This window comes from Berghia stephanieae, chromosome 7, assembly GCF_034508935.2.
Source record: "Berghia stephanieae isolate SIO BIC M18660-M18661 chromosome 7, UCSD_Bste_1.3, whole genome shotgun sequence".
Taxonomy (NCBI): domain Eukaryota; kingdom Metazoa; phylum Mollusca; class Gastropoda; order Nudibranchia; family Aeolidiidae; genus Berghia; species Berghia stephanieae.
The window spans coordinates 1,761,949-1,774,448 of record NC_088366.1 but is presented as its reverse complement, the minus strand read 5'-3'; the positions used below and the strand labels follow the sequence as shown (position 1 = coordinate 1,774,448).

Genomic DNA, 12,500 nt, shown 5'->3' with positions numbered 1-12,500 from the left:
TCTTGGTTATTTATAATTTAGCTTATGATATCTTTAGGTTATGATTTTGATTTACATTTGTACTATTTTTGTTAGATTGCTTGTTTTTTTGTTTCAGCGGTCTCTCATATAACCTCAATTGTGTTGGAAGAGACCTAAAGCAACAAACAAACAAAAAAAAAAAAAAAAATCTAACATACAGACTATGAACGTTTTTGAAATCATGATATTCGTTTGCCTTTCATCCTCAGCCAGTCTCGTGCTATTTAATGAATGGCTTGTCTCCTCTCTAAATAACCTTTTCTAATTGAACACGTCAAATGTCAAACCTTTTCTAATTACACTTAAATTACACTTTAAGATCATGTAATGACCAAACGAAAATTTCGGAAAAAAGATCAAGAACAAAATTTGGTGATAGATCGTTTGCTTGTTTCGGCCCCAAGATTTGGAATGAACTACCACGTGGTCTGAGGGAGTGCAAGTCTTTACCTACTTTTAAAAAGAATCTCAAGACACATTTTTACTGTATTTGTTTTTCTTGACTCTATATGAATCCTTGATTTGGCTATGAATTGTTATTGTTATTATTATTTTATTTTTTTATTTTTTTCACTTAAAATTGATATTTATATTGTAAAGTGCCCAGAGCTTGTGTTTTACACGAGAATGAGCGCTATATAAATGTGTATTATTATTATTATTATTATTATTAATTGAACACGTCAAATGTCAACAACCCTTTGAAATCCCATATTTTGTCTCCTCCAGTTCGTATTCAATGAATTTAGCAATAAATAACAGATTATTGAATAAATATAATTCCATTTATACATGCCCAAGGGGAAGTTTTTGTACGGTCTTAAAGATTTATTTTAAGGGAAGTTTGGAATAACTCAGGAGTTTGTCATCATGTAGAAATACAAAGTTGGATAGAGGGAGGCACTTGCTCAAGGCCATACAGCTATGTGGGGAATCGAACACGGTACCTTTAGGTATGAAGCAAAGACCATTCCACTCCTCATGTGTACTAAGTCTGTTCTAGGTGAAGAATTAAAAGACACGATTTTATCATCTTTTTTAAAATTGTGAATTCTTAAAATAAGATGATGTTAATGTTGCTGCTCAAAGCTCGAAGAAATAAATAACAATGTGAAATTGAATGTAAGCTTCAATTTAATATACAAAAATAGATAAAATGGACGTTTCAGGTTTCCCCTGTTGTGTTTCATTTATCCTGTTTATAAAAGGAAAACCTGAAACATCCATTTTATCTGTTTTCGTATATTAAATTAAAGCTTACATTCAATTTCACATTGTTATTTAAAATAAGATGGAAAAACTTCACTGACTTATGGATCATTATTCACATTTTCCCCTCATTTTTTTGTTTTTTTTCCTCTTTCTTCCGTCAGGTCGTCAACGTTTTATCAGTCAATCTGTGTGGAGAACTGGAATGTGTAGAGAAAGCCATTGCCGAGGTGACAGTTGGAATATTGAGGAGATTTGATTATTCTTATTGAATTACATAATATGACAATTTACAATGTACAAAAACAAGAAGGCTGATCTTTCAACCAGTTTTTCATTGGTCCACAGTGGCAAATCTTGCACTCACTAGAATAAATAAACTCACATTTATATAAAGGACATTTGTTCAATTTCACCATTCATACTTCCTGTCACCTTATTATGTTTCATCCCCCGCCCCCCCCCCCCCCCCCCCCCCCCTTGAGCAGGATGTTTAGAACGAAATTTCCATTACACTTAGTGTTGGTTGCCTATTAGGTACCCTTTTTTGTACTAGCACTCTTATTATGTGGCTGCCTATGGCCAGGAACTCATTTACACCTGGGTCTAGTCAGGTAATAAGGATAAAGTGCCTCACCTGAGACACAATACTAGAGCCAGGATTTTACAAGGATTGTCATCCCTGTCAATCCCCCCCCCCCCCCCCCCCCCCCCCCACTTCCTGCTTATAACCTGATGGTATTTCCTCCTTTCTCTCACAGGCTGAGTCAGCTCTGGGTCCCGTTGATTTCCTCATCAACTGTGCAGGAAATGCCTTTCCTGGTCGCTTTGACGAGGCCCCCATCAGTGATTTTAAAGTCAGTTTGTGTTTTTCTTGGTTTTGTTTTTGTGGGTTTTTTTTTTTTAATTTCTCTTTTTTTTTCCCCTATAATGATAAAAGATGAGATACAAAATTGTATTGTGATTTTTGTCAAGTTAGAAGATATTGGATTATTTAATTGATTATTTTGTATTTGATAGAACATGCATTTGAAGAACAGCCCCAGGTAGAAAAAAAAGGCTCTTTACTCACATTCTCTCACCATACTTAGGTGTAAAATGAGTAAATGGATGTTAATAGTGTTGTCTGTAGAAATAAAATTATAGCATTTGGCCTTGCAGGAGTCATGTTTTGTCCTTCATGATTTATGTTACTGTTGGCTTTGGACGCCTTGTAAAATAATTTGAGCACATTTAGTGGATGGTGTGCTATATAAAACTCAGGTTATAAAATATATCATTACCATTACAGAAAATGATGGACCTGAATTTTATGAGTGCCGTCCAGACAACCAAGGCCGTGATTCCAGGCATGAAGGCCAGGGGCCGTGGTAGGGTGGTCCTGGTCTCCTCACAGGCTGGCCAGTTGGGCGTCTACGGATACACGGCTTACTCGTCATCTAAATTTGCACTCCGGGGGTTGGCAGAGTCGTTGCAAATGGAGGTTTGTATTCATTATTATTGTCATCGTCATCATCATCATTATGTTTATTATTATTGTCATCATCATCCACATTATCATCATCATCATCATCATCATCATCATCATCATCATCATCATCATCATCATCATCATCATCACCATCTTTGTGTATGTAGTTATATGTATATGTATCTGTCACCCATTGAATGTTGTATTTACTGTGAAGCCATCCACGTATGTATGTGTATGTATATATCACCCATTGAGATGTCGTATTTACTGTGTGTGTCTAGATAAAGCCATTCAACATCCACGTATGTATGTAGTTATATGTGTATGTATATATCACCCATTGAGATGTCGTGTTTACACATATTTACTGTGTGTGTCTAGATGAAGTCATACAACATCTACGTATGTATGTAGTTTTATGTGTATGTATACGTCACCCATTGAGATGTCGTATTTACTGTATGTGTCTAGATGAAGCTATTCAACATCCACGTATGTATGTAGTTATATGTGTATGTATATATCACCCATTGAGATGTCGTGTTTACACATATTTACTGTGTGTGTCTAGATGAAGCCATTCAACATCCACGTATGTATGTAGTTATATGTGTATGTATATATCACCCATTGAGATGTCGTGTTTACACATATTTACTGTGTGTGTCTAGATGAAGCCATTCAACATCCACGTGACGTTGTCATTCCCTCCAGACACGGACACTCCAGGATTTCAAGAGGAAAACAAAAATAAAGTAAGTCAGACTATCCAGCACACCCGACATTATCGACAGATTTCGAATTTGGTTACATCAGTTTTGAATTTGGTTACATCAGTTTTGAATTTGGTTACATCAGTTTCCAATTTGGTGACATCAGATTTTGTTTTCCTTCCTCCCTGTTTTGGATGTTTTTAGATTTTTAATCAAGAGTTTTATGAAAAAAAATTGTTGAAATCTTTTTTAATTAGATTTAATATTTTGCTTGTAAATTTCCAAATGAGCTTTTGTTGCATCCATTGTCAAATATTTCAAGCCTTTGCTTGTTTGTTTTTGCTTGTTTTTTTTCTTTCCTTTTTTTGTTTTTGTTTTTTTCTTTTCTTTTTAGTTGTTAAAAAGTTATTTAAAATGGTATGTTTCCTGTTGATGGAGATTTATCAAACTTTAGACTTTTGAGTTTTTGTCCAAAAATAGAGTTTAATTGTTTGTGATGATTGGCAGGTGTTGTAATCTGTTATAAAATCCCTGGATGAAATCAACGTATCATGGAAACTGGCCTAAAGTGTCAAGACTGCAATAATGTTATCACCTAGCAAGCTGGAAGAAGAAGAAGCTTGAACCTCGTTTAGCTGTGAAGGGTTAATCAAGGAAGCTTGGGTTTTATTCGCATATGTTTACATGTTTTTTAGAATTCTTTATTGAACTATTGTTATTTTTATATATTACCCCCCCCCCCCCTCCCCACTGCCTGCCCACAGCCCAAAGAGACAGCCCTGATTTCAGAGACCAGCTCTTTGACCAAACCCCAAGTCGTGGCTGAGTCCATTTTAAACGACTCTGTGGTGAGTTGATCCACTATCTAGTTGTTGTTTTGATTTGGTTTCTCTCTGTCATTATCGAGTACATTGAGATTGAGACTTGCATGTTGTGGCTTACCTTGATCATTTATATAGCACAATATCCACTAGCCATGCTCAAAGTGCTTTGTGGGGCTATGTGGTCTAGTGGTATGACACTCACTTTCGGATTGGAAGGTCCTGGGTTTCGGGCCTCGTTCAGTGCATTGTTGAGTCCTTGGAAAAGGCTCTTTACTCACATTCTCTCACCATACTCAGGTGTAAAATGAGTACCTGGCCGTTAACAGCGTTGTCTCTGTTCGAAAAAAAATTGTAATATAGCCTAACAAGAGTCATGTTCTTACATGTTAAGTGTTGCTGTTGGCCAGGGGCTCCTTGTAAAGCGCTTTGAGCACATTTAGTGGATATAGTGCTATATAAAATCTCTTTTTTGAAAAAAAAAACAAGGGGTCCCTAGCTGACAGCAAAAGTTGACATGTAGGACGAGACATGAGGCCTATTAGGTGATAGTACAATTTTTTTTTCTGACAAAGGCAGCGTGTTAACGGCCTGGTACTCATTTTTACACCTGAGTATGGTGAGAGTATGTGAACCAAGAGTCTAACCAAGGAATCAACTATGCTCAGAGCAGGATCTTCTGACAGGAAGGCGAGTGTCCACCACTTGGAAGGGAAGTGAATCAATGAGAATAAATTTTAATACTGGATAGATACAGTAAGATTTCCTTTCTTTCTTTATCTCCAATTGGAAATTTTTCTTTTGAGTCTATGAATCATAGACACTCTCATGACAACATTGTCACACTGTCATGACAACATTGTCACACTCTCATGACAACATTGTCACACTCTCATGACAACATTGTCACACTCTCATGACAACATTGTCACACTCTCATGACAACATTGTCACACTCTCATGACAACATTGTCACACTGTCATGACAACATTTATGCCCTCTCATGACAACATTTATGCCCTCTCATGACAACATTGTCACACTCTCATGACAACGTTGTCACACTCTCATGACAACATTGCCACACTCTCATGACAACATTGCCACACTCTCATGACAACATTGTCACACTCTCATGACAACATTGTCACACTCTCATGACAACATTGTCATACTCTCATGACAACATTGTCACACTCTCATGATAACATTGTCACACTCTCAGAGCTGCCAACTGTCACGGAACTTCCGTGAAATTCACGGAAATAGACTACGAGTCACGGATACACGGAAACATACCATTTTGTCACGGAAATGGTTGCACGGGCGAAATAAAAGTAATTTTTTTTTTTTTTTTTTTTCTCTCGCCGGGATGCATAACGTTTTAAAATCGGATGTCGGGTGATCAACGCGTGCTAACAACAGGAAGTTGCCTTAATCTCGTTAAGATTCAACCCGACAAAAACCGACAACGGCATAATATTCATGGGCGGGGTAGCCAAGACTGGCCTCAGTAAGTAAAATCCAATCGTTGTGAAGGAAATGACAGGCCCTGTCACTGCCGCAGGGTGTTTTCAGCTTTGATTTTTATAAATTTGCCGACAGAAAAGAAAATATGTTTCAGAAATTGCGATTTAAATCCTATTTTATTTGCGGGTGAAAATCATTGACATTGCACTTTGTTTAGTAAAAATCGGTAAAAAATTACGACTTTGGTGATGAAAAATGACTTTGAAGACAATTATTGTAAACTTTTAAAAATATTATGAATAATTTATAACTCCCTTATTTGTGGGTCGATTTTGTCATTCGAGGTATCAATTTTATTGTAATAAAGAGATAGGAACTTCAGAGTTATTTTTTCTGATGCGAAATTATTACTTTGTAATTTTAGCACCAAGAAAAATAGTCGGTAAATAAATTTGTTACACCTCTTTGATAGACCGCCGGGGTCCGTTCGTGTAGAATTGTGAATCAAGCGTCTCAAAGTCTTCGACCAATCACAGGCCATCTATCCAGCTGGCCGAAACAAAGACGCTTCTCCCCGTCGATGTATTACGCTATTGTTATGCAAAGAATATAACACCTTATGGAGTAGGCCTAAAAGCTAAAATTTAAAAGTAAAAAATAAAATTCTGAGGAATTTGAATGTCACATTGCTGAAATAGCTTGAAAAAAGAAGTACATTGGTCCTTGTTTCATAAAAATCGGTTGAAAACCAACTGTTTTACGAATAAATTTGATTTTAAAAATTGCTTTTGTTTATTTTAGCTTTTTTTATCGGCCGATTTTCTTGATTTTTATATCATTCTTTTTATCTCAAAGAGACGAGATCAGTGATATACTTTGTTTGTTTCAAATGTAACTAGAACATAATTTGGCTTTTTTACCTATCGACCATGCCTGGATAATTTATTCACGGCTGTTGACACGTGAGCTGCCAGAACGACCAATCGTTGAAGGGTCAAGATGCTCATTAGCCAATCGTTCTTCGGTCAAAAAACTTAATATCTATATTTTGACAATTCCGTAATCGATTTTTTCATTACACACATCGAATACTATACATTGTTTGTTGGATTCGTGTCATTCAGGGAATCGTCGATCGTATTGTTAAAATAATCTTTCATTGCCGATTCTGATTACGAGCGCATGTGTTCTTAGTTCTTTCTTTCATTTTCATTCGATTGTTGGAGCTGTTCATACGTGGTCTTGTCTACTGTTAAATTCGTTTGATTTTTCACTTTATTCACTTTTCTACTTTGTAATAGTTTGTGATTTCTTACTGTGCTTTGAAATGGATACACCGCCAGCAAAACGGAGGAAACAAGCGGTTCTTTATCGGCCCGAGATGACTGAGAAATTTCCTTGTCTCATTAAATCGTCCAAAAGCCCTGGTCACGTTTACTGTACGGTGTGCTTCAATGACTTTTTAGTCGATAGTGGTATGAACGATTGTTCTAGGCATGTCAATGGACCTAAGCATATTAAAAATGCTAAATCAGTGAGTAGTGTTAAGTCTGTGTCTTCATTCGTCAATGCTCATGCTAAGAGTGTGGAGTCGGTGACGAATGCCGAAGTGATGTTCACTGGATTTTTAGTGGAGCACAATATTCCGTTAGCGGCTGCTGATCATGTGGGAAAACTATTTAAGGCAATGTTTTTAAATAAGTCTGTGTCTGCTAGGGAGATTATAGAAAAATATTCATGTGGCAGAACCAAGTCAACTCACATTGTGAAGGAAATGGCAAATCAGGAGACATCCATGTTGGTTGCATCGATGAAAACAGGAACATTTTCTATTGCCACAGATGCAAGCAATGATAGAAATGACAAATTGTACCCCATCATTGTTCGATTGGCCATAGATGGAAATATTGTTACTTCCTTATTGTCTATCATTGAAGTGGAGGGTAAAAACACTGGAGTAAAAATAGCGGAGGCAATTGTAGGGGAATTAAAGTCAAAGGACATCAGCTTGGATAATTGTTTGGCTTTCACCAGTGACAATGCTAATGTCATGGTAGGTAAAAAAGACTGGATGTTATGGTGAACTTCTGAAGTACAATTCAAACCTCATCAGTACAGGGTGTATTTGTCATAGGCTCCATCTTGCTGCAGAGTGGGCAGCCAAACAGTTGCCAGTCAATGTCGAGCAATTTTTCATTGACATTTATTATTATATCGAGAAGAGTGCCAGTAGAGTGAAAAACTTTAAAAATTTCCAGGAAGAATGTGGAGTGAAGCCATCAGAGCTCTGTAAACATGCCCCGACACGTTGGCTTTCACTGTCAAAGACATGCCTCTGGGTTCTGGAGCAATGGCCTGCACTGGAGAGGTTTTTTGAAGAAGAATGCAACAGCACTACAGAGCAGGCAAAGGAGATAGATGCAGAGGAGAATAAACAGGATAGGAAAAAAAAAGTGTTGGACAACCTGAAGTCAAGAACATTGAAGGCTTATATCCACTACCTTTCATTTATCCTTCCTGAATTTGACAAAGTGAATATGCAACTTCAGTTGGAATCTTCAATGGTTCATGTCCAACTCCGTCTGGTACAGCGCTTCATTAGAACTCTTATGACAATGGGGCTAAAACCATGTGCTCTTACCCACAAGGGAGTTACAGATGTTGACTACAAGTCAGAGTACAACAAAAGATCAAATGGTGATCTTGTTATTGGGGAGGGGACAAGGAAGAGTCTGGAGAAATTGAATAAGGAGAAGGAACAACAATTCTATTCATCTATAAAGAAATTTTTACAAACTGCCATTACTTACCTTTTAAAGAATGGACAAATGGAAGCTATTTATTTAAAGAATGCTGAGGTGGCTGACATCAATGTGAGGCAAACAGCCACATGGAAACAGTTGGAATATTTTTAAAATAAATTTCCAACCATTTTACCACAGGATGCAACTAAAGACGAGTTGCAAATGCAATTTGTAGAATATCAATCTTGTGAATTACCAGATAACTTGCCTGATGAAATGGGATTGAAGTGGAAGGTGCTTGGAGAGTCTGTGAAGGATATAACAGGACATCTTTCATTGAACACATTAGCCAAAGTCATGACGTCAATTCTTGCAATTCCTCACAGCAATGCCTCATGTGAACTCATCTTCAGCACAGTGAGGAAGAACAGGACAGACTGTCGGTCATCAATGTCTGTTGAGACACTAGAATCCCTAATGATTCTAAAACAAAAAGATGTAGTGTGTCACGAGAGGAAAAATGCTCCAGAGTTGCTGAAGCTATGTAAAACAGCCACAGCAAGAGCTCTCAACAAGGAGTAATAACTATGGAGGAGTTGTAATTGTAAATAGTGTAAATACTAATGTATATATATATAAATAAATGGGGACTCGTAATATTATTTTATTTGGAACTAATTAAATTAGGACTATGCATGATGTGATTAAATTATGATGTGAAAGGACCACCATGACGACACTCTCCATGATTTGACGTTAATATCAGGACAAGAGTTTCTGGTGAGTATAATATTTCATATTTTTAGTGTAAATAAGCGACGTTCTGTTGTCACTGAAGTGTCACTGAAATGTGTCCCCCAAATGACTTTGTCCAAGTTGGCAGCTCTGCACTCTCATGACAACATTGTCACACTCTCATGACAACATTGTCACACTCTCATGACAACATTGTCACACTCTCATGACAACATTGTCACACTCTCATGATAACATTGTCACACTCTCATGATAACATTGTCCAGTCTTACAGACAAATGAATTTGGATGCTACAGAATTTCTAGCACAACAACAAATAGATATAGATATGGACATTTATGTAAGACATTTCCAAAGAGTTACCATGATCAATGCACTCCACAAAGTTGTATCTACTCCCCCAGCATTCCATTTGGCTGGGTGGGGTTCCTGACCTCCCATAGTGGGTAGGGAGGTACTTACTGTGTCTTCTATTCCCTACATCTGTTTTCCAACTTGCTTTCTGTCTTTGTCTTGAAATGAGATTACTTGGTTTTGTCCTAGCCCTGGCCGGACACCCTGGCTGAGAGGGGAAACAGTCAAATGTATATTTATTGTTTGGGGAGATGATATTTTTTTTCCGTGTTAATCATCTCTCTGTTATGTATTATTACTAATTTTGTTGTTTCGAATTTATAATGTAAGCATTTGAGTGTGTTCCTCTTAGTGGGGACCTGTGCTCATGTCTGGATGAGACTTTTAGGCGATCTCAAACTAAGTACTTTGATAGTGTGCTCTTGGAATCTACATCTGTTTCATATTTGAACAAAGTCCCCTTTGTCTTACATTTTCTTTGATGCTTTAATTGTAATTCTATAACTTTTTACTATCCCATATTTTCCCTTTTTACTGGCGCTGATATGACCAAAATGTGTTGCAAGTGTGGTAAAACCCTTAAAACAAAAACAAAACATTCCATTTGGAATCACATTTCCTTTTCATACAGTACCAGTCACCTATTAGGCGTCCTTTTTGTACTAGCACACTTACAATACTCGTCCCTGCCTATAGCCAGTTATTCAATTATATCTGGGATGAGTGTGATAATTTGTGTTATGTGTCTGAACACACAAGGTTGAGTCACCCTAATGCTTGCAGTAGTGTCAGAAATTGAAATCTAAATCTCTCACGTCTGCATCCAAATTTCCGTCTTACAGAAAGGTCGTTTCTTCAGCTCCGTGGGAATGGAAGGCCTGATGCTGACCTGTCTGACCTCAGGGTTTTCACCAGTCACGTCCATCAGGGATGCCGTACTACAGGTGGGTGATATAGAACAGTGACACGATGGGTTATATAGCACAGTGACACGATGGGTTATCTAGCACAGTGACACGATGGGTTATATAGCACAGTGACACGATGGGTTATATAGCACAGTGACACGATGGGTTATATAGCACAGTAACATATGGGTTATATAGCACAGTGACACGATGGGTTATATAGCACAGTGACACGATGGGTTATATAGCACAGTAACATGATGGGTTATTTAGCACAGTGACACGATGGGTTATATAGCACAGTAACATGATGGGTTATATAGCACAGTGACACGATGGGTTATCTAGCACAGTGACACGATGGGTTATATAGCAGTGACACGATGGGTTATCTAGCACAGTGACACGATGGGTTATATAGCACAGTGACATGATGGGTTATCTAGCACAGTGACACGATGGGTTATATAGCACAGTAACACGATGGGTTATATAGCACAGTGACACGATGGGTTATATAGCACAGTAACATGATGGGTTATATAGCACAGTAACATGATGGGTTATATAGCACAGAAACACGATGGGTTATATAGCACAGTGACACGATGGGTTATCTAGCACAATGACACGATGGGTTATAGCACAGTAACATGATGGGTTATTTAGCACAGTGACACGATGGGTTATATAGCACAGTGACACGGTACACATCTGGCACTCTCTCTTACTGAAAAACCAAGATGGATAATAGACATTTTTTCTCGATAAATACACGTCAAATTCAATCACCTGTACTGTTCTGTCTTCTTCCATTTAAAAATAGTTCCTTGTAGCACGTAGTGTCCTAAACAGCCCAATGGAACTCTTCTCTAGTGTTCACCTGTGCCCTATGTCCTGCCTCTGTGGTTGTTCTCCCCATCCAGTCTGCTATGTCTGGAGACCACATCCTCCTTGCCCTCCCTCTGTTCCGTTTGTCCTGGCAGGCACCTTTCATGTAACCTGTGCCCTATGTCCTGCCTCTGTGGTTGTTCTCCCCATCCAGTCTGCTATGTCTGGAGACCACATCCTCCTTGCCCTCCCTCTGTTCCGTTTGTCCTGGCAGGCACCTTTCATGTAACCTGTGCCCTATGTCCTGCCTCTGTGGTTGTTCTCCCCATCCAGTCTGCTATGTCTGGAGACCACATCCTCCTTGCCCTCCCTCTGTTCCGTTTGTCCTGGCAGGCACCTTTCATGTAACCTGTGCCCTATGTCCTGCCTCTGTGGTTGTTCTCCCCATCCAGTCTGCTATGTCTGGAGACCACATCCTCCTTGCCCTCCCTCTGTTCCGTTTGTCCTGGCAGGCACCTTTCATGTAACCTGTGCCCTATGTCCTGCCTCTGTGGTTGTTCTCCCCATCCAGTCTGCTATGTCTGGAGACCACATCCTCCTTGCCCTCCCTCTGTTCCGTTTGTCCTGGCAGGCACCTTTCATGTAACCTGTGCCCTATGTCCTGCCTCTGTGGTTGTTCTCCCCATCCAGTCTGCTATGTCTGGAGACCACATCCTCCTTGCCCTCCCTCTGTTCCGTTTGTCCTGGCAGGCACCTTTCATGTAACCTGTGCCCTATGTCCTGCCTCTGTGGTTGTTCTCCCCATCCAGTCTGCTATGTCTGGAGACCACATCCTCCTTGCCCTCCCTCTGTTCCGTTTGTCCTGGCAGGCACCTTTCATGTAACCTGTGCCCTATGTCCTGCCTCTGTGGTTGTTCTCCCCATCCAGTCTGCTATGTCTGGAGACCACATCCTCCTTGCCCTCCCTCTGTTCCGTTTGTCCTGGCAGGCACCTTTCATGTCAAGCTTTTCTATTGAGACGTGTCTTTTGATGTTGCCAAAATATGAAAGCTTCAATTTCTTGATGGTTGACATTAGCTGAAAATCTATTGAGACGTGTCTTTTGATGTTGCCAAAATATGAAAGCTTCAATTTCTTGATGGTTGACATTAGCTGAAAATCTTTCAGGTCAATTCCCTCCAAGACGCAAATGTTTGA

At 38.9% G+C, this 12,500-nt stretch overlaps 1 protein-coding gene across 1 annotated transcript in view; it reads left to right on the top strand.

Moving 5' to 3' along the window:
* Nucleotides 1-12,500, top strand: part of LOC144976331 (3-dehydrosphinganine reductase-like) — an 18,541-nt gene that overhangs the window by 3,224 nt on the left and 2,817 nt on the right. The window contains exons 4-9 of the mRNA XM_078920545.1: nt 1,395-1,460; nt 1,992-2,087; nt 2,522-2,713; nt 3,376-3,459; nt 4,182-4,265; nt 10,407-10,508. Coding sequence (XP_078776671.1) covers nt 1,395-1,460; nt 1,992-2,087; nt 2,522-2,713; nt 3,376-3,459; nt 4,182-4,265; nt 10,407-10,508 — 624 coding nt within the window. The remainder of the gene's footprint in view (nt 1-1,394; nt 1,461-1,991; nt 2,088-2,521; nt 2,714-3,375; nt 3,460-4,181; nt 4,266-10,406; nt 10,509-12,500) is intronic.